Here is a 22,553-nt window from a genome sequence, read left to right as displayed (position 1 = left end):
CTCAGTGATTCTATGTTATTGGAATAATATTTACTGCCCATTACATCTGTTGATCTGCAGTGAGGAGTTTCATTTTGTTTTGTTTTGTTTTGTTTTGTTTTGTTTTGTTTTTTAATCTATGTCACATCCTTTCCTCTGCCTGGCTTTGAGCTCTAAGGACCCCAGCTTGCTTCTGTCACCATACTTTTTCACCTGTGCCACATGCCTGCTGCAGCTAGAGGCTGAGCAGCGAGAGAACCCCCCACATGCAAGACCACCACCACCAACACCACCATCTATCTTCCTTCTTTGGTCTTCAGTAGCTGCCATTCAAACTAATTGCTTGTATTCTGTTATAATTTTATTCAGATTTGTAGAAAACATACAGCGAGGTTGTTACTACCTGACTAGAAAACCAATTGTTCCCTACCCCAGATTTCTTAAGAAACATCCTTGCCCCTTTTGGCTGCCTTTTTGGCATCTGTCTTACTTCTGTGTTCCACAGTTCTGTCTAGCTCTCCTTGGTCAGCATAAATGTCAATCTTTGATCTTCTCTTTCTAGAAGATCTTACTATCTTTTTTCACTTAAGCAAATCCTTACTTAGTATATTTACTTTCAGTTATTTAGAACAATCTCTTTTGCTCCACAGCACATTCATTGGTTATATTTCAAGCAGAAAATATAGAACTCATCAAAAGCGGTATCTGAAAGTGCTGAGGCCGTATTTCAACCATAAGTGTAAGCAGTTTTTGATACTTTCCTCTAATAAGAACCACAAGTTGAACAGTAACGTAGTAAGAGTCTTTTCTTCTGACTTTCTGTTTTGTGAATTTGTATATACATATACATATATATGCATATATGAGTGATCACTGAAGGATATTGGTTTTGAAATATTTTTTGTTACTGTGGAGAATTACTTTTAAAGTATAGTAAACCTTCCTTCTGTTTCTCTAAACTGCAAGACAAACAAAAGTTGGAAAAACAAAGATAAGGACACTAAATAGTCTGATAATTTACTTTGAAGTAATTTGTATCGATTTCCAAATGGCTGACTTGGGACAAGTACATGCATTATAGGTTTTGAATCTAGAAAAACCTTATTGTTTTAAAGGCAGAAAACAAAATTGAAACAATAAAATATAGCTCAAATTAAATGACAGTGATGAAAAATCAAATGCCTAGAAGAGGAAGAACATGCAAAGAATACCAGATTTTGTAGACCCAGGCATAGTTTGGTGAGTGGATTTCTGGTCCTTGTCTTGTCCTTGCACAACAGGTTGTTTTTGGTACCAGAACTGTTACCCTACATTCCTTGGTACTCTGCAGGCTTATTCATGAACTCTCTTGTTACATACACATAGATCTATTTGGACTCAAAGTTTCTGATAAGAATGAAAATGCTGAGCTCCTTATTAGAGTTCCTAAGGTGTGCTGCTCTTCACGTTCATTGCTGTCTGCCTATGGGCATTTTGTCTGCCTTTCTTCAACCTCAGCATTTGTCATTCCAACCTGTTCCATTTTATTTTCTAAATTTAATTTATTGCTATATGAAATGCATATCTGAAATGCATTATCTACACACATCTGAGGTATAAACCTTGAAAATTTTTGCATATGAATATCTATGTGAACAGCACCCATATTGAGACATAAATGTTTCATTTCTAATATGTTCCTTCATTTCCCTTCAAAGTAATCATTATTCAGACTTCAATTATCATTAATTAATTTTTCCTGATCTTGTATGTAATAAATGAGATTATACACTGGATGTCTTTTATGATTGATTTCTTTCATGTAACATGTTTTAATTAATTAGCTTGGCTTGTAGTTTATAACAGTCTGTTCTGGTTGTATGAGTACCGTATGTACTTTTGTTCTAGAAAAGGCTATTTTCTCTGGTTCAGGTCTATATTTTACCTGTCATCGCTAATTTTTTCAGATGGCTGGGTAACCTTGGTGTTCTTCATATATATTATTATAAAACAAAGCAGGGGGCCAGGGAGATAACTCAGTAGAATAAGCGCTTGCCTGGCAAACGCAAAGGCCTGAGTTCAATCCCTGGTTCCAGAAAAAAAAAAAAGCATCTCATGCTTCTAGCACTGCATAAGAATGTTTATGCAAGCCCCATGTGTCAGAACAGCATACACACTGAAAGGCTTTGAGTATTTACCTAAAGACAATGAGTATACTGCCTACACTATCTCCCTATTGCTAAGACAACTGGGTCCTCCCATGAAACACAAGCCCCATTCGAAGACCCCCATTCCTTCCAAGCATTTTGCTCAGGTTCTGAGGAAATATATCAGTGAACATGATTGATAGACAACCGTATCTTTTCCTTTTAAGTAGGGTGGTGGGGCTATACACAATGAAACCAAGGCTCAAACAGTTCCACAGTTTTGCCAATCAATTTTCCAATCACAGTTTTCATTTTCTTTCATTCTTATCCTGCCAAGACGGGATCTGATTCTATGTTGAAGCATATCTTTCTCCTCTCCTCACTTCTAGTGCATAGATTTATGATCTCCAGTTATTATTGGGGGGATATTTTCATGGGTCCTAACTGTATTCATTATCCAAAATTGGATGATTTACTTAAATTATCAGAGTATAAGGGAAAGTGAATGAACTTTGAAGTCTCCCAGAATCGTTACCTGGATTTCTTGCTTAGTATTCTTCCTATTGCTGAATAAGTCGTTTGTTCCTTCTAGGCCCTAATTTTCTTTTCACTAAAGTGGAGAAGAAATTGCATACATGTGGGCTTGTTGCAAGAGCTAACATTGCATGGGTAAGGTGCCTAAGACATTAGAAAAGAGTTGCTTTGGCCTTTATCTCCCTTTTTCCCTTTCCCTCACTTGCTGCCCTTTACTTTCCTCCTTTAAACTTCTTATTCATGTATCTTTTCTGGTGAGCCTTCATTTCCTCTTCTGAGAAATAGGAAGACTATATCTTTCTACCTTGCTTTTAACCTTGATGAGGCTGAAAAGGCAGCATTTTGCAATGATAAAATAATCCTCAAACATAAAACAATGCAACCATTAAAAATAATAACAGTTACAATGAAGCATGCCATTATACCATAAGGCAAAATGATACATATAAACTCCATCACAAGGTCATCTGTAATGTGTTTACAATGCATCATGTTTAAATTATAAAACTCTGTACATTCCTGCTTGTATCTGCTTAAAGAAGTTAGAAAATTAACATGTTGTATCCTGTTTTCCATGTATTTTCTGAACTGATAATGATTTTGAGTTGATGACCAGGCTTAAAAGAAGCAAAATAAATGCATCGGCAAGTAGCTTGTGACTGGATGGAAGCAGAGTTGTATAAATGGAAAGCAGCCCTTATCTCTCAGTGTATGTTATCTTACTGATGCCTGTGGGGTGCAGGACAGTAAAAAATAGGGTTTCCTGAAGATTTCTCCCCAGCCTCTCTATTGGGTGTCACTGTTTATAGATACACTTAACTTTGGCAAGGCTCCTTGAAGATGTTGAATTTATTTGCTGTCTTAAATTGCTATTGGCTTAGATTGTCTCAACCTAGTTTAAAGTCATAAGCAGTAAAATCTTTACACTGGTGAAAGTTCTAGTGCTTGGATTCCCATTGCCCTGCCCCTTTACTTTAGGTTACTCCTGAGGTGTTGATCAGAATCATGCTTTCTGTGAGGGAGAAGACTGAGAAGTTCACCCTGACTAAAGTGTGACTCCTTGCAGGCCAACCCTTTGTGAATCCCGACGGAACTCCTGCAATATACAACCCGCCCGCTAGTCAGCAGCCCCTGCGGAGCGCCATGGTGGGGCAGTCCCAGCAGCAGCCACAGCAGCAGCCCTCCCCTCAGCCTCAGCAGCAGGTGCAGCCTCCACAACAGCAGATGGCAGGCACCCTGGTGACTCAGGTGAGAAGCTGCCTGGATAGCAAGAAGAGGAAGAACTCAGAGATAAGGGCCACGTGTTCTTCAGAAGAGCAGTGCATCTGAAAGGGGCAGGGTTTTTTTTAGCAGTGGCACCACCAACAATCATGTAAGCCTAATAAGGAGAACCTGCCAGTGTAGAATCATTGATTTCAGGTTCATGAAATTTCATTGATCCTTAAGCTTAGAGGGAAATGCTTGCCTTAGCCAACACAAGCACGTGCAGGGCAGGAGCAGATAAAAGGGAACATGAGTATGTGCTTTCTTGGGTCTGGGTGCTGTTTTGAGGCATAAAGAAATATTTTTCTGGGAGACGGAACTCAATCTCATGCAGCTTTTGTGTCACCTTGCTCTACACCATCTTAGATCAAATGCTAATGTCTGCAGAGTCCTTATTCAATTAACGATCTATGCAAAGAGGAGAAATAAGTTGTTCGAAAATGGACTGGCTGCTCTTACCTATGAAGATGCAAAGCTGCTCTTGCGTAGAAACCTGCAGTGTCTCAGAAGGCAGCCAGTCTAAACTTCCTTTTTATTTTTTTTTACTTCTTGTTCTTTGGGCAATATTTGTGTACTCACAGAAGCCAATGAGCAGTAACACCAAACGAACACCACTAACTTAAGAGTGGCCACTGTGTGCAAGTGTGCCTCCCCCAGGCTGCCTCACTCTGGTCTGGTGGCCTTGACTTATTTTGGCAGCTGGTTCTTTTCCCTGGAGTGTAGTGAATCTAGATGACATCTTAGAGACAGTGATGTTTTTCCTAAACAATTTTAACTCTAGTGTTTTCCTGTTACCTGATCAGCCTTTTCTCTGTTTCCCTTCAGTCCGTCCAGGGCCTACAAGCATCCTCCCAGTCAGTGCAATATCCAGCAGTCTCTTTTCCTCCCCAGCATCTCCTGTCTGTGTCTCCAACGCAGCACTTCCCCATGGTACTGTATCTTATGCACATGACTTTTCCCCCGGGACAGCATGCCTACTGCTTTTATTGTTTGCCCAAGCAGCTCTGGATAATTGTGGGTGCTGTGACTGTGAGATGAGGTATGTGTGCGAATGCCTCATTCCTAAACAAGTCAGTCTAACTCTGAAAAAGGTCTTGTTTTTGTCTCTGCATACTGTCTTATGTTAAGTATCTCTACATTTGGTGCTTGCTTTTTAACCATTCACTATAAGTCAGGAATTGAATATGTTCACAGTTAAAAGTCAGGAGTGAGAGATCTCTAAACTTGCTGTAAGGGTTTGGAGAATATTTCAGTCAGAGTCTGAGTAGCAACCATCATTCCCCTATGTTTCAGATGTAAATATTCCTCTAGGTTTTCCACAATTTTCTTTCATTCTTCCCTCAGAACAGTAGGTCTTTTGCAGCAATATTTTAAAGAGTGAGCATTGTCCCTAAATCTTAAGCAGACCATACAGCAAACTTTCTCTGATTTAGGCATATGATGCTTTGGAGACCCCAGACTTGGCTCTATCTTTACAGTAGCAGTGGCTGGTGAAGAATACAGGTGCATCTTCCCCTCTCCAGAGGCAGGTCTGTCCGCTAAGAAGACCAGCTGGCTCTTCACAGCAAAACGCCAAGCCTTCCTTGACTATATGACCATCCCCCAAAGCTTGAGTCATCAATGAGAAAAAGTGTCACCACTGAAAGGAGATTTGGTTTAGACAGTTTACCTTCTCTGACTCAGAGCGATGAAAGGGATTACTCATGTGATGCCCTCTTGTTATATTTTGGCTGAAGAATTTCTTGGTTTAATATCTTTTCAATTTATAATTCCTTCCTGTGCCCCCACCACAAGTGTGCGTCCTGCATGTGCCTCAGTGTGCTGCTCTCATTACCAAGCCTATCTTGCTGATTGCCTCACTTCTGTTCCTGATGGCAGAGAGACGATGTGGCAACGCAGTTCAGCCAGATGAACCTGAGCCGGCAGTCCTCAGGCGACACTCCTGAGCCCCCTTCCGGTCCTGTATACCAGTCCTCTCTCATGCCACAACCCCCCCAGCAGCCAAGCTATGTCATCGCCTCCACAGGCCAGCAACTGTCCACAGGAGGGTTCTCGGGCTCCGGACCTCCCATCTCCCAGCAAGTTCTTCAGCCACCGCCCTCACCACAGGGATTTGTGCAACAGTCTCCCCCCACACAGGTACATGTGCTTTCCATCCCTTGTGTGACTCAGCTGACTTTCTGAGGTATTTCTGACCTTTACCTTTCTACTTAGAATATTTCCCAGTTAGTGTTTCCCACCCATCAGATTCACTTCCCAATGCCAGGACCTGTTTTGTTCTTTTACTCATCACTGGTGAACAGTTGGAAGGCTCCGAAAGTCAGTTGAATGATCAGGGAATGTCCCATTTTCCAAGCTGCTGGGGTACAGACATAAAAAGCATTCACTCCTATTTGCATGTGCCTTGCTTACATGATTGTCTAGGAAGGGAAAGCCCTGGGGAGGGTGGAGGCCACCCATGGGGACTTTGAACCCTCTCTTCCCACTCAAGAAATGCAAGATTTTTTTTCTTTACCAATTCAAAAGCATTTTTTGGAGCTCTTCTGGTGCTTCAAGGGTGAGCCTCTCTATGAATATAAAGGAGAAAGGCAAGCCAATATCCACTGTCCTTTCTTTCCCTAAGGGGAAGCATAGCTCATGACTGCTTTCACAGGTAGCTATTAATCATATTTAATTGACTTGAGCATGTAAGACACCACAGATCACTGATTTTTACTGTCTTCTCAAAGACTGATTATATGTTACTGTTCACTACCAAACATCACTGCTACTCTCCTGGGTATCCCTTGTAGAATATTGGATGTGATTACTGTCAAGATATAAAATGCACAGAGGCATTTTCTGGTCCATTTTCAAGGCACACATATCCCAAGAAAGTTCCATCTTAATTATGAAGTATTGCACTGGATGAGCTGTGTAAAATGCAGTGTCACCTTTGTGTCATTTGTTTCGCTGCCTTAACATGTTGAATAAATTATTTTCCCTTCAAGCCACACAAAACTCTCTACTATGAGATGATATTCGTTCAGTTGTTCATTTTATTTTGAGTGATTAATTAATAGCTCATCTTCAGTCACCAACAAGGTAATATATCTTCCCTGGTGGGATTTAAAGAGATGCATAAAATAATTTTAAGTTACAGGGGAAAGGGCTTCATTAATATATTCATTATTTTACCAATAAATTAAATACTTCTGGTTTAATTATTGGGAGAATATAGTTTAGGTTTCAGCCTAAATAGCATCATTAAGTACCCTCACCCATTTCATTGTCAAGAGAGGAGTTAGCAGAATGCTTAATAGAGGGCTTAAAGGGAAAACTCATTCAGCAGTAGAGGAATTCATTATTAGTCCTATGGAAGCAAAGACAACGAAGACCCCTGACACGCCACTTAACAGAAATCCTCTCATTCCTTCTTCAGTGGATCTAAGACATAATAAGGAGGAAAGCAGCGCAGATGTTCACAGGGTATGCTCGGTCTGGGCATTTAAATACTTCTGTTTTAAAGAACCCCAGATACAAGGATAGTTTATATCTTTGGGGATTTTCAATTTAGTAAGTATCTCAAAATTTAGTTATACAACTGTGGAACAAAAAGAAAAAAAACTCAAATGAGATTCAGCCTATGTGTGTCTACGGAAAATATGTTAACTTTATGAGAAAATAAACTCAGTGGTCAATTTTCTCTCAATTGTTTTTGCTTTCTGAATGTCCACTAGCAGAACTAAACAGGAAACACACAGAAAACTCAAAGATCCCTTTAAAAAAAGAAATGAGACAAGTGTTTATTTTTATGATCTTTTTCTTTTCTATGCTACTCATATCATTTTCAGAGTCTCCATATTATAATATGGTTGGCTAAAAATATACACTCACTCGGGCAGGCCAGATAATTCAGTGGATTAAAATGCAGGAACAATGACCAGGTCCGACCGCCCCCCCCCCCCCGCGTGCCACACTGAGACAGCGATTGAGACTAGGTTATTGTGGCACATGTCTGTAATCCCAGCCTTTGCAAGGCTGAAAACAGGAGGATCACTGTGAGTCCGATCTGGGGGCCAGGGAGATAGCTCAGTAGAATAAGTGCTTGCCTGGCAAGTGCAAGGTCCTGAGTTTGATCCCTGGTATCATCAAAAAAATAAAAAAACAACACTATGAGTCTAATCTGTATAGTGAGAGATCCTGTAGACACTGTACTATATAAATATATTTTTTCTTTCTCTTTTGGACCATATTTTTCCTTTCTCTCTAAATGATCCATGCTGATTCTTTAGAAGATGCCTCTTAGCTGGGCTCACTTTCTTCCTCCCTGAGGGAAGATAAGTGTGGACAAAGCATCCATTTGCTCCACAAGGCTGAAGTCCTCAATGCCTAAGAGATGAGAGCATGCTCTGCTGTGGAGAAGAGCTAGACAGAGGCAGTAATAAAACAAATCAAAACAAAAAAGAATAGCTTCAAGGTATATCTTCCATGAAGCTTTACATTTATGCAACTACTTTTATTGCTCATCAGGATACTTCAAGTATTTGAACTCCAACTTTTTGTCCTGAATTTATTTTTCGCTTCCTATTAAATGTAGACCAGCAGGGCGGGGAATAGCTAAAACATTCATGAGCTTGCATGTGATAAAGACTCAGTCTTTTCAAGAAAGCAAAATGCCATCGTTTCTCAAAGACATGTAGGGATACTACTGATGAAGGCGTTAGACGATAGGTGCTCTTATTCCTAATGCTGGAAGGCGTCTGATGCCTAATACTAATAATATTTAATTAAACCACAGTTTGCCAGAACACAAAACTTCTCAGAACTCCTGAGTTATCGGTTTTCATTGTTTATAAACTTCTTTACAAAAAAAAATAACTGATAGGGTTAAATCAATATAAATAAGGCATGCAATAAATAAATTAGTTGTCAGATTCTTATCCATGTTCGTTTTAGACTCATTCAGGCCCTCACTCTTCCACATTGATATTACTAGGCAATCAGAATCATAGCTCATAATAATTCCAGGGAACTGCAGCATCACAGAGCCATAAAAATTGTTCTCTTTTATTTCAACTTTATCCCGAGGCAAGAAAATATGTTAAATTTTTCAGTAGCAAAATTGAAAGAGAAAGATGTTTCTTATTTGACGTGAGATAGTCAGAAAATAAAATAGCAAATAAAATCTAAGTTCTCATGTAAGTGGCTCATAACTTTATGCTGCGTGTGCACTACCTGTCAGCTGGCTGCTAGGTTGGTGCTGCCTGCTCTATAGAGAAGATAGTAGGAGGCTTGAAAATGGAAAACCATTATTGTAATATAAATGACCTAAGGCAGGCAGACAAATCTTTTCAGAACAGGAAACATTTAATTTCAGTGAAAGTAATTAGAATATTTTCTTTTTCTTTTATTCTGATTCATTAGAAAATTATGCATGGTGGTAGAAAACAAAATTTTAATATATTGCGATTTTTATATTTAATATATTTTTTCATACACGTTATATCCAAATCACTGTACACTGTGCTTTGACAGACTTTAAAGCTCATCCCAGGTGGATTGTTTCTGTTCCATAGAGCAGCTTAACTGAGGCCACATCACTGACTAAACAGCAGGGGGACCTGTCAGGAAGGGAGCCTCCAGTCTCCCTGTGTTTTCTCCCATAGCAGAGCAGGCTGGGTTTCTTTACTCAGTGGCTGGGGGCCTTCATTCAGCAAATGAAGTTGCATGTCTTCTTGAGGTTCAGACTTGCAAATATCAACCACTACTTCTGCCTCCTTGTGCTGGCCACACTGAGCCACAGAGCCACAGATTCAAGGGTTTAGAGAATGGATCCACTGCATCAGGAGGAGTAGCTTACATACACAGACCTGAGAAAACTTTGTGGGAGTTTATCTTTATTATCTACCAAAATCAAATTTCATCATAAATAACATTACATTTTAAAAATTTCTTTCTTTCTTTCTTTCTTTCTTTCTTTCTTTCTTTCTTTCTTTCTTTCTTTCTTTTTTTCTTTCTTCGACATGTGGTGCTAAGATTGGGCTGAGGCAGGCCAAATAGCTCAGCAGATTAGAGTGTCTGCAAGCAGGCACAGGGGGCCCCGGGTTCTAATCCCCCCAAATCCCCGCCTGCCTTGCTGGCCAGTCCCCGAGGCGCACTGAAAGGGCTACTGAGATTGGGTGTGGTGGCGTGCACCTGTGATCCCAGCACTTGGGAGGCTGTAAACAGGTGAATCGCTGCGAGTCCGATCTAGTTCTGAGACCCTGAACACCCTGTAAACCCTTCCCTAAAATACAGAAAAAATAAATAAATAAAAAATAAGAATGGACTGAAATACAAGGTCCTCCTGCCCAATCCTTTCCAGAGTTCTGGCATTACAGGATGTGCCACCGCACCTGGCCCAGTGATACTGTGTACAGTTCTCACCCTCTGCTGTTTCCTCCCTATCTTCCACAGATGCCTGTGTATTATTATCCATCTGGTCAGTACCCTACCTCAACTTCACAACAGTATCGGTCCATGGCCTCAGTGCAGTACAATGCTCAGAGGAGTCAGCAGATGCCACAGGCAACGCAGCAAGCAGGTATGTGCATGGAATCTGTTTCCCATATTTTCTTCCAACCCAATTATAATCCCTGGCGAATTTTGTAGGTGTTCTCATTGGATTAAAACCCAAATTTTGATGATGTAAATCGGTATGCTTCTCCCACCCAAAGATATTAACAAAACATTTGATCAACACTGTATAGAAAAGTAACAGGAATAAGGAGGTGAAACCTACACCAGATGTACAACCTAAACTCAGTCTCCACAAGTTATGTTTGGATCCTCTCACTTTGTATTAAAGCAGAGTGACAACCACATCCCTAACTTCCTAGTTCACACTTTTCTTTTCAGTTTAAAAAGAATGCTTTCTCTGTTCCTAAGGCTAGGGAACCAAATTAGGTCACCCTGATAACATCCTAGCAAGCACTGTCTTTAGAAGAAGGCTACTGACAATGGTGGAAGTCTGCTTCGTGGTTCACGCTCATGATGGCCACCCGCCTCCTGCCCAGAGCCGGCAGCCACTGTGCAGTGGGAAGGGGGGCCGATACACTGTACGAGAGTGAGTAGCAGGTCTCACAGTGAACCGGTCTCTTTCCCTACTGTGTCACACTCCTAATGGAATGCCGTTTCCCAGAGAGCAGCAGAAACCTAGCAGGGCTGACTGACTTGTGCTAGGGAAAGGTTTGTGTCGTCCCTGCTGAGCAGCTGCAGGAAAACCTGCTAATTGTTATGCTGAAGACGGCCTGCCAGAGAATCTGCCTTTGGTAAGTAGGTCATGGAAAAGCGCACATGCGCACTGCTGCTGCGGCGCATAGCTGCCGCTCTGCGATCCGCACTGAATACACTGATACACATATGTGATATGTACAGACGTACGTATGTAGCATATACATGATATGTACCACTTTCGTAAGTTCTGAAAAAAATCTAAAAGCCTTTTCATGATTCGTGCCAATCCCAGACACTCCTAAGAATGCTAAGGATGTTAGCATTCTAGTATTGATGTTGCTAGTATTTTGTCAGATTGGACAAAGAATTAAACTCCTCTGTATTGTGAAAGGCTGTATGTTCTTAAATTAATTTTATAATTATTTAAAGTCTCATGGAGAATTAAGCAACAAGCCAGATTTTGTCACATTTCAACATTTTATTAGCTCAAAAAAAGAATTTATTTGACCTCTCATTAGACTTTACATGTTTGCAAAAATAAGAACAAAAAGTTTCAAATTATTTTTATTAAAAAAGTGAAAATATTTTCTTGGTGGTTGGAAATATGAGCATCTGTATCATCTTCGTGGTAACTGCTATCAATTTCGCTGTATAGCTCTAGAAATACATTGCTTGCATTTTGAGCCGTCTCGTCTTCTTCTGCTAATGTTTAGCTAAATGTTGATGTGTACTTTTCTAGACCTTGGTCCTGAAGCCAGGGAGGTTTCCTATTTATGTATGAATTTCGAAGTGGGGAGATGGAGATATTTAATTGTAATGATCTTGATTTTATTAAGTTTAGTGTTATGTGTCACATTTTTCTAAAGCGATATTTCAGTCTTTTGGTAATCATCATATAAAGGTGGTTGGTTGCAGACTCCTGCAATTTGCTGAGCTCTCAGAGAGAGAGAGAGAGTTGGATAAAGATGTTAGCAGAGTAACAGAATTAAATTTAGGACAACTCTAGCTCTTTAATGACTCTTATATTGCTATTTCTTCGTGCGACTGACTTCACTGAGTTACATCACAAGAAAAAATACACGTGACTTTTTCCTCCTTTAATAAAACATTGCCGGAGAATTTAGAATTTTACAGCATGGAGAGACCTAACTGGTCCAGCTACATTCTTGGCCAGGTTGGTGGCTTAGATTAGCTTCATATTCACACATTACCAGAAAATTAATGGTTCTGTGATAAGAGCAATTCATTCCCTAGACAGCATCATGCTCAACATAAATACAAGGGCAGTGCTTCAGATGTTCAGGACTTGAATGCAGTGAGTGGGGTCTGTGGAGGCTGCAGAAGGGAGAAACTGAAAGGAAAAGCAGCATCAACCCACACAGAATGCTGAGATCTTGGAGCTCCTGCTAACCCCACGTGATGAGGTCTGAAATTCCAACACAACTTCTGCTGTGGCATTCACTTAGCTTTGCACTGGGGATTGACCCCGACTTCATGGAGCATCACCGCTGAGTACAATCCAGCTTATTTCGCGCCTATGTGGCAGGGTGTAGTTGCTACACATCCCACAAATAGGAACAAGTAGGAAGCTTTCGCAGAGCAGGGGAAACCGAAGGAGCTTTCAGTGGAATATGGCAGGGCTATTTGTAGGGGTGACTCTATGTTTTTAGACCATCTTATAGAGTAAATAGTTTCTTTAGACAACTGGAAAAAAAAAAAGAAAAAGACCAAAACGAAAAAAAGACAGGTTTTCTAGAGGAATTTGAGGGTAGAACTTCTTTCTCTGTCATTACATCAAAATCAAGGCTAGTACTGGCATGGTCCTCTCCCAGAGACTAATTCTGACTCACTTTTCTTTCTGTCTTCTAAAGTACTGATTCCATCCTACCCTCAACTGATATTGACACCAGATGGTGTCAAACATCCTGAGCTATTGCGTGGTTCATCCTTTAGTGGGGCAACATTATTTCCTTGAAAACCAAATTATATTTTAATCTCAATTTGCTTCTTGTCATTCTTCATCATTTTTATTCACTTGCAGTAAAAGATATCTTTTTTCTCCCCTATTGAGACCTCTGTCAGTTACACCTTCCTAGGCCCTAAAACTACATTCAGTGAATTTTTATAAAGGGGATTAGGCATTTTTGAATTGATTAAGTAGAACACTTAAGTTATATTGAGGCCAAGTAAGAGGACGTAACTGTTCTTCTTGGTGATATTGCTCTATTTATCCTATAAATAAGTGGTGGAAATTCTATACCAAGGGAAGAAGAAAATGCCAGTAATGATCTTAAGTAAAGGTCAGTTTTGGAGAAATCAAATGGTAGATTAGCATAGAGATACTTGGATTTTTACCTCTACCTATATGAGGAATTTTATAAATTCTAAATATCTCTGTCTCAGTTACTTTTTTCTCTTGTTGCTGGGACCAAATACCTGACATCCAAAATTAAGGAAGGAAAGATTTATTTAGCTCACAGTTTATGGAGGTTTCAGTCCATACTTCGCTGGCTCCCAGGCAGAGTGCCACATGGCAGAGGGCAGCAGCTCATGTCAATGAAAAACAACAAAGAGCAAAGTCAAAAGGGAGGAGTAGAGACAACAATGGCAGAGGGAAGCCTCTCTCCTTTCCTTATACAACCTTCAGGCTATCGGCTCCAGGTTGGATGTAGTACTCACACCCATAATCCCAGCTATGGATCATGAATTAATCATAAACTCTAGAAGCAGCCCCAATGATTGCAGGAGGCTTTGGGGTGACACCTAGAAACAAACCATAACCATCTCTAATGGAAAATAGTGTTTATTTATTACAACTCCAACATTCCCAGGAACCCCCAAAAATGAAGGATCCATTTTTACAAGATAACTGTTGATAATTCCAGGTTACAAAGAAGAACAGTTCCTACTATATCCCAAAAAATGACTCTAGGTTTTTAAATAATTCTGGCATTAAAATACTTGGAAATGAGAGTGTCTTACCAGAGAACAGATTTCTCAGTGGTCGAGAGTTAACATGGGGTTTCAATTAACAAACTTTTCAGTCCTTAATGTTTAAGTTTTAGTGCTCAAGTATTATGCTGCTTTTAGTTAGGATATGTTTCAAAGTAAATTTACTCTTGTTGAAATCATCCTTAAGACCATAAAAACAAAAAAATAACAATAATTAAAGCTCCCATTTATTCAATATCTCTTATGGGTGAGTTGCCTCATTCAGCATTGACCAACAGTTTAATCCTCATCACAAATTTACAAGGAAAATGTTAGCTTCCTTGCTTTGTAGTCGGGGGAAACTGTTCCTCACTGAGGTAAAATAAATTACCCTGGATTCCAGACTTGACAGAGTTGAAAGAAACACCCAGGCTTGACAGATTTTAAGTCCTTATATGTATTAACTGCTTTCTTGACACAGTAGAAAAACAGCAGTTTTACCTTTACCTTTAGTTATAACATAGAAGACCATCTAAAAACCAGTATGTTGGAATCACACCAGCATGCTTATGACACTAAGGCAGGAAATATTTAATTAATTGTTCAGTAGACTTAAAAGAAATTGCCCTAAAAGCAGAAAAATATAGGAAAACTGAACTTTTACCCCCCTACACAGCATATTGCTCTGTATTTGCAGAGCTGATCAATAACATAGAAAATATCACTAGGAAGTTGAGACATTTTGTGTGCAATTGCTCTTTAGAAAGAAAAAGAAACTGTTTTCTCTTATGCAGTGCTTTCAAGTCTAAATTTTCTTTTCAGACTTAAAAAGAGATATGCATAGCTTTTTTCTGGCCTCTCCAAGATTTTGGACATATCTGAAAGAAACAAATATGAATGAATACAATCTTAAACACTTTAATAAATGGATATTTTAAAGAGAACCTGGATTTGGTATTGGAATAATACTGGCCAGGTAAAATAAATTGGAAGTGTTTCTTCCCCCTCTTTTGTTTGAAGTAATGCTATGTAAATGATGCTAAATCTTCTGTAACTGTTTGTAGATTCCCCAGTGGGATTATCTGATTATTTTCACATCAATCCATTAACTTTTTACTTCATGATAATTTCTAAAGTTCTTACATTATGAATTCAACTCTTTCATGTATATAAGTCTGTTCACATTGTCTGTTTCATCTTTTGCGAATTTTAGAAGTTTGTGAGTGGTATCAGGAAATTGACCCATTTCCCATAAACTGTAAAATTTAAGGATATAAGCTTTTTGGTTGTATTTGTTTAGTATCATTTCAGTATCTGGAGATTGTGTTGTGATATTCTGATTAATTCCTGATATTGATGTTTTTTAAATGTTCTGTTTCTGTTTTGTCTATCTTGGTAGATTTATGAAATTTATGGATCTTTTCAAAGAAGCAGCTCCTCGTTTCATTGATTTTCTTCCTTGTTTTATTGTTTATATTTCATTGATTTCTGCTCTTATCTTTATTCATTATCCTCTTCATTCTGTTTACTGTAAGTTTGCTATATTTTTGTATTTTCTTGAGCCAAAAGGCTAAATCATGTATCTGAAACCTGTTATACTTACCAATATAACCATGAAGTGATACAAATTTGACTGTCAGACCAGCTTTAGTGTTTTCCCATAATTTTTGATATATTCTAGCTTCATTTTCATGCAAGTCAAACTCTGTGTGTGTGTGCATGCGTGTGTGTGCGTGCGTGTGTGTGTGTGTGTGTGTGTGTGTGTGTATGTGTTGCTGGAGATCAAACCCAAGACCTTGGGCTGTTCTGTAATCACTCCCACCACTAACCTATGCCTTCAACTCTGTAGGTTGTTTTAAAGTTTTTTGATATTTTCTTTTTTTTGGCCCATAGATTATTTATAAATATTGTATTAAATATCCATGGGTTTGAAGGTTTTCCTGTTTAGATCTTATTGTTTTTAGTTGTAGATTTATTCTATTATATATAGTTCGATAACATTTTTTGTGATTTCAATCCTTATAAAATCATTAATTTTTTGCCATACAGGATATGTTGGGCCAGTGTGATAGCTCAGCAGACTAAGTGCCTGCTTAGGTAAGCTCAGGGAGTAGGGTTCCATCCCGTGCACCACAAGCTGCACCAGCCTGCCACCCCCCAACCCCTGGTCACCCCAGTTGCGCTTAACTGGTGAATGAGTCCAGGTGTGGTGGCATGCACCTATGAGCCCACACTGGGGAGGCTGAAAACAGGAGGATCACTACTAGTCCAAGCTGCACAGTGAGACCCTATACAAAATACATAATTTTTTTAAAAAGCATATGTTCTATCTTAGTGAATATTCCATGAATTCTTAAAACAACTTTAGATTGCTGCTTCTGTTGTTTCAAATATTCCATACATTTCAGTTAGATATTGTTTGTTTGTTTTGCTCTCAAGGTTTACTGCATACTTTTTTTTGTTCACTAGATCTATCAGTTATTGAGAGGTAGTGATTCACAGCCCTGACAATAAGATCTTTTAAACTTCTGAAGGAAATCTCCAGCAAAAGTTGCCTTCGAAGTCTCTGAAGTCCAGGGATAGAGGAGCAGCTTTGGATCTATTTGGACCATTTCCTTGTTTCCTTTCCTAAATGAGTCCAAAATACTTTTCCTCCTAAAAATCTTAGACACAACCCATAGAAATAATCTGAAAGGTAAAGATCCCTGGAACAGTGGGATTGGAGTGAACAGTTCCTCTAAGACTCTGCCCATTATTTCTCCCATAGCACAGCAGACTTTGCACACTGCTGCTTAGTCCCAGTCACGTTGCTTTAGGTTTAAATAGATAAATAATGAGAGCATTTACAACAGACAATCCATAGTTCTTGCTTCAGGAGCTACTGGGTCAGTAGTGTCAATACTCTTCAATGTCAGGAGGGTATAACATTATGAAGACAAGGTGGCTGCAAAGCAATCCAGAAAGAAGGAAAAAACTCAAGAGAGCTGAAAATGAGTTTAGTTTGTAACTTCAGCAAACAAATTGGAGTGTGTTCTGAAAACTAGAGAGATACTTATAGCTCTGACTTTAAAAGATGTTTTTCCTCATCCACCTTCTCCTAAATGCTTCTAAATGCTTCAGTTTGGGAAAAAAAAACATTTTCATACATCATTTGTCATGAAAATATTCTACTTTTCAAATTATAGTTTAGAAGAAAACCATGAAAATAAGTGTTAAGCTTATTTCATATTGCAAAACCCCAAGAATCTTTGGTGAGAGTTCCTTAAGCCTATTTAACATGCTTCTGTGCTGCTCTTCTTAAATCTCTGTGGTAAGTTAGCAATGTCCCAACTGCTTTGAAATATTAGAGTTGGAATATCTTGCAGAAAACAATACTGGACACTTACTTTTAAAGCAGAACTCACTTGGACTTTTCCTTGATGTTCTCCTCATCAGCTGTTCTCAGATCTTACTAGTACAAATTAGAAATGGAGCTAGGACTTGTAGTTTTTCTAAGTGAGGGGACTTAGATCACCTCAACCTCCTCCCCAATGTGTGTTCTTTCTTCTTCCACAATCCCAGCAGTACTCTGACTCATATCCAGCCTTGGATCATGAATTAATCCCAGAATGTAGAAGCCTGCTCAGTGACTGCGTGAGGCTTTTGGGGGACACCAAGTTACAAACCATAACAGACAGGAGGCTTCTACTTCACCAGTGTTTACCATTTTAATATTAATTGCCCATCTCAGAAATTCAGTCACCTTATTTGGCATAACCAAGTCTTACTTCGAAGAGTCAAGTCCTGACAATGGGAATTCATAGCCATTTAACAAATACAAGTATAAGAACAAACAAGTCTAAGTGGAAATATCTCCAGTAATTAGAAAACATAATAACACCTGTCATAATTCATCCAAGAGGAATCAGAGATTCTCTAAAAGTTGCCCTATCATCTTTCTTTCCCTGATAGAAACGAAGGACAAAGCCTGGGACATGCCTTCTGACAGTCCAGTTAATCAGAGAGAAGAATGATAGATGCAGATAAAAAAAGGTTACAATGAATTTAGGATATATGTAAATAAAAAACATATGGAAGAATGGAGATGGAGCAGGAATCCAAGTCCAGAAAAGGATATTTTGTTTACTGCAATTTGGTGTCTGATAATATAACATTGCAATCTAGGAATCTTTAAGTGACACTGTAGCCATTGGTTCAAATCTCCATTCCTCATCTAGAAAACCATATGTATCTAGACAGTGCTTTGATGAAGAATTTTAGAGATGGACAGAGGGAATTATCCTTTCAGAAACACAAACTTTAAAATCTGCCATTAGATTTTTGTTCTGGAGAGGAATAAAGCCCACCAGGTGTTTAGATACAGCCATTCAGTTTCCTCTACCCCTTTCACAAACAAGTCGCTCTTAGCCTCTCAAGATTCCCAACAAGAGCTGCCAGTGCCAATCCTTATTCTTCACACTGGAGGAAAGGGCAGGGTTTTGTAACCAGGGCTTAGCAAATTTGAATGTACATATGAACTATCTAGGTCATGTGAAAGCACGTATCAATGCAGCAATGAAAGCTGTAGTTCTGCATTGGGTTTAGAGATTCTGCTCTTCTCGTGAGGCCCCAGGAAGAGTTGATGCTGGCCTACAGTCTTTAGATCAAGGTCTTGGACCTTTTTAAATATAGTCACTCCATACACAGTCTTTTGCAAAGGCAAAAGATCCATTCAAACACACTTTTTGATTTGGCATAGTTGGTGTGTTAGCCATAATTCTACTGTCTCATAATCAAAATATCTGATCTGTCACTTATAGGTAGTGTTTAGAATATGTTAATGTTTATAAATCTAAGCTTTGAGACAGAAGTTAAATATACCATGATCCTTTTTTCTTTCTTTCTTTCTTTCTTTCTTTCTTTCTTTCTTTCTTTCTTTCTTTCTTTCTTTCTTTCTTTCTTTCTTTTTATTGGTACTAGGAATCAAACTCAGGACCTTGCATTTTTCCAGGCAGGTGCTGTGCCACTGAGCTATGCTCCAGCCTTGTATCATGAGTCCATGACATAGCCAGAATTCTAAGTTGCAGGAATGACTCTTATATGTACCTATTTTTTTCTTTGGCATATTTAGCAAGTGCAAGGTGGAACAGAGAGACAATGAGGGGAAGAGTATGATAGTCTATATAATGCCTCTTCCAAAGCTATTTTATGGATATTTGATAGACTAAATGACAATCTATTAGCCATCCAATTCAAATATAAATAAGGGGAAATTATAGCTAAATGCTACAAATTTCAGTTCAGTGGCCTCCAAGAAATCAATCCACATCAGCAAGTAAATATGCACATTTTTTTAAAAAATTCAAACTCTCAAGGCTAACTTTTAAAAGTATAGTATATTTGTATTATGATATACTTAGTGATATGGGAATTTCTACAAATTTAATGTAATGCTGCTATGGAAATTAATTTATTTTTATTATCGACATATAATAATTGTACAAATTAGGAGGCTCATTGTGGCATTTCTACACAAACATACATGGTTCGCTCATGATGTCCACCCCCATTCTACCCTCCCTTGGTCTCTGCCCTGAGCACCGCCCAGGTAGCCTTACCATTTCCCGTAAGTCCCTCTAGAAACTAATTCCCAGCACTGAGACAACAGTTTGCAACCTGGCCTTGAAAAGCCCCCTATGGCAGCTGTCTTCTCCAATTATTTTAGTTTTCTTCTGAATGCAAAACAATGGAGTGGGCTTGATGTCCTTCAGGTAGGAATATATGCTGATCTGTGCAGCGCACATCTATCTGAAAATAGACCAACGTCACATTTTTTTGGTGACGGGTCTGCATAAAAATTCAATAAACAGTAGTGTGCTCAGCTTTTTTATTTCTTCTTTTAGAAGTGACATTTCCATTGTAATAGTGTATTGTTAGTATTTACATCTCTGAATAAGAAAGAACATTATTGTTTCTTAATGCTGTTCTGAAACTCATTTGAGATGGGGAAAATGGACCTTAATGGGAACTATAAATTTATTTAACAAGAGAAATTCAGTGAGATTGATAGTGAATTGTATATTTTTACTTTGACTTATTAAGCAATCAGTAAGGTAATTGAGACAGGTTCTACTTAAAAATTCTTCTTTCTCATTCTTTATGTTTATAATATTTCTCAACTTGGCCTTCCACCCTCTTGGGTTGCCTGGAGATGGAAAGAGAGAATATCAGAGCTATAAAATGAATGTGGATATTTGTGTGACTAATACAATAATACATAAAATCAGAGGCAGTAGGATTTGTCTTTCTGTCTTAAATTTGCCTTTAATAAAATTTGATCATTATAAAAGGTATGCCTGTTTAATTATTTTTCATATAATATCCAAACATTTTAATATTTAAAAACCATTTGGAGAAAATAATGTGCTCATACTCTCTAAGAGAAGCAATGTGAAAATGATTATATCCAACACCTCTAAGGGAATGATTTATATTTTTGTGTGTACATTATTATGTTATCAGAAGCAGAGGATAAGTTATCAAAGAGCTATATGACCATTTGATATCTGGTTAATTTTTATTAAGATTAGTGTGAATCACAAGGATAAATCTTTCTGGAACGTGCTCTCTTAGTTTGGAGAAGTTTCCAATTGAAATCTGTATGGTTTTCTGGCATTAATTAGTATAATTATCCTATTTATAAAAAGAATTAAGAGTATTACATTGAGATTAAGAGAAAGTTTAGCCTCATTAGAACAAATCAGTCATACTATTTATAAGGCTAGAATTTCTACTTGTTCCCCAAATCATGTAAATGACCAGTATTTCTCTGCCCCTTATGAAGAAATAATAAAAATGAATATATGTTTGCTATTGCTGCCTTAGTGCATGGAATTTTATGTCTTTGTTTTACATTCTCATTTGTCATTTATTAAGTATGGATGGTATCATTCTGGTTTCTACTTTTCTGTAAAGTTAAGAAGACAAAGTTGGTCATAATCTAAGGACTCCAAAAACAGTGGCAGGAGAGTCTCTATTGAATTTGAGGCCAGCTTGTGCTATGTAGTGGATTCAAGGCCAGCGTGAACTACATAAAAAGATAATGTCTTAAAAAATAAAACAAACAACAATAATAAAACAAAAACCTTTTAAATAAAAGATGGAAACACAAAACATGATGATTTTCTATATTTCCAGAAAACAGTAACTGGTTAAGAGAAATAATAAATAATTGAATTTTAGATGGTAAGAAAACAGGTGACAAAAGAATATCACATAGGTAAATATTTTTTTAATTATAACACTGTTTTGTAGATTTCAAAAGAGTGAATGTGGATGTCTCCACAATTCCCAAATTCCCTTCCCATCATTTCAGAGAACCAACTCTGTTTCATTGATCATTTGGGTTGTTCTTTTAGTGTTGAATTCATTAATTTACACTCTCATCTTTGTAGTTCCTTTCCTTCAATTACTTTCAGATTTAGGTTATTTTTGTCTTTCTAGGATCTGGAGATGCATCTTAAGTTATTTATTTGGAGTTACTCTACACATTTTTTTTCTTTCTTTTTTTTTTTTTTTTTTTTGGAACTGGAGATTGAAATCAGGCACTTGCGCTTGCCAGGGAAGCACTTACTCCACTGAGCCATCTCCCCGGGCCACTCTATACTTTTTAGTATACATTTTATTAGAAGTGTTTTCTTTGGGTTCAATAGATTGTGGTATGTTGTACTTCCATTTTTATTTGATTATTAATTTTTTTCTAATTTTTCCCTGAATTCTTTTATGATTCAATGTTTATATAATAATATATTACTTAATCTCTGTTTGCATCATCCTTTTTCTTTTGGTATTTATTCCTGCCTTCATATGTTATGATCCAATAATCGGGGATTATTTTAATTCTTGTTATTAAGTTTAGCCTGCTTTATTGCCTAAGATATGGGACATTTTGGAAGAAAAAAGTTATGGGGACTGTTGAGAATAAAGTTTTTTTCTGATTTTGTTGGATGATATACTGTAGATATATTTTAAATCCATTTTCTCAATGATCTGTTCTAACAGTGATATTTCTTTGTTGAGTTTTTAGTCTACTTGACCTACTTAATTGCAAGAGTTGGGTATTGAAATTCTTCTATAATTGAATTAGGTGTGCTAATATTCAGAATACTTTTATAGTTATTATCATGTCTTGTTAAATTGTTCTCTTTATCACTATGTAGTAACTATTGTTGTTTCTTTCTAACAATTTTGGCTCTTTTTTTTTTTTTCTGAACCAGGGATTGAACTTAGACCCTTACACTTGCCAGGGAAGTGCTTATTCTACTGAGCCATCTTCCCAGCCCTTTGGCTCAGTTTTTGCTACATATTAAAATATTACAACTACTCCAGTTTTCAGTCCCTGGTTGAGTGGATTATCATTTTCCCTTCTTTCACTTTCAGTTTATGCATTTCCTTTTGGATGAGGTGCATTTCCTGTAGGCAATATATGATTTCCTCCTCCTCCTCCTCCTCCTCCTCCTCCTCCTCTTCCTCCTCTTCCTCCTC

The 22,553-nt window shown here is 38.0% G+C and overlaps 1 protein-coding gene across 7 annotated transcripts in view; it reads left to right on the top strand.

Moving 5' to 3' along the window:
• Arpp21 (cAMP regulated phosphoprotein 21) overlaps nucleotides 1–22,553 on the top strand; it is a 160,828-nt gene that overhangs the window by 99,997 nt on the left and 38,278 nt on the right. For all 7 annotated transcript variants that reach the window (XM_004635255.2, XM_023719771.1, XM_023719767.1 and 4 more), the window contains 4 exons: nucleotides 3,706–3,887; nucleotides 4,728–4,832; nucleotides 5,781–6,041; nucleotides 10,341–10,467. In XM_004635255.2, the coding sequence (XP_004635312.1) occupies nucleotides 3,706–3,887; nucleotides 4,728–4,832; nucleotides 5,781–6,041; nucleotides 10,341–10,467 (675 nt within the window). The remainder of the gene's footprint in view (nucleotides 1–3,705; nucleotides 3,888–4,727; nucleotides 4,833–5,780; nucleotides 6,042–10,340; nucleotides 10,468–22,553) is intronic.

The sequence above is a fragment of the Octodon degus genome, unplaced genomic scaffold, assembly GCF_000260255.1.
Source record: "Octodon degus isolate 3935 unplaced genomic scaffold, OctDeg1.0 scaffold00071, whole genome shotgun sequence".
Classification (NCBI taxonomy): domain Eukaryota; kingdom Metazoa; phylum Chordata; class Mammalia; order Rodentia; family Octodontidae; genus Octodon; species Octodon degus.
Note: the sequence above shows the minus strand (reverse complement) of the source record. Positions and strands in the feature narration are given on the sequence as shown.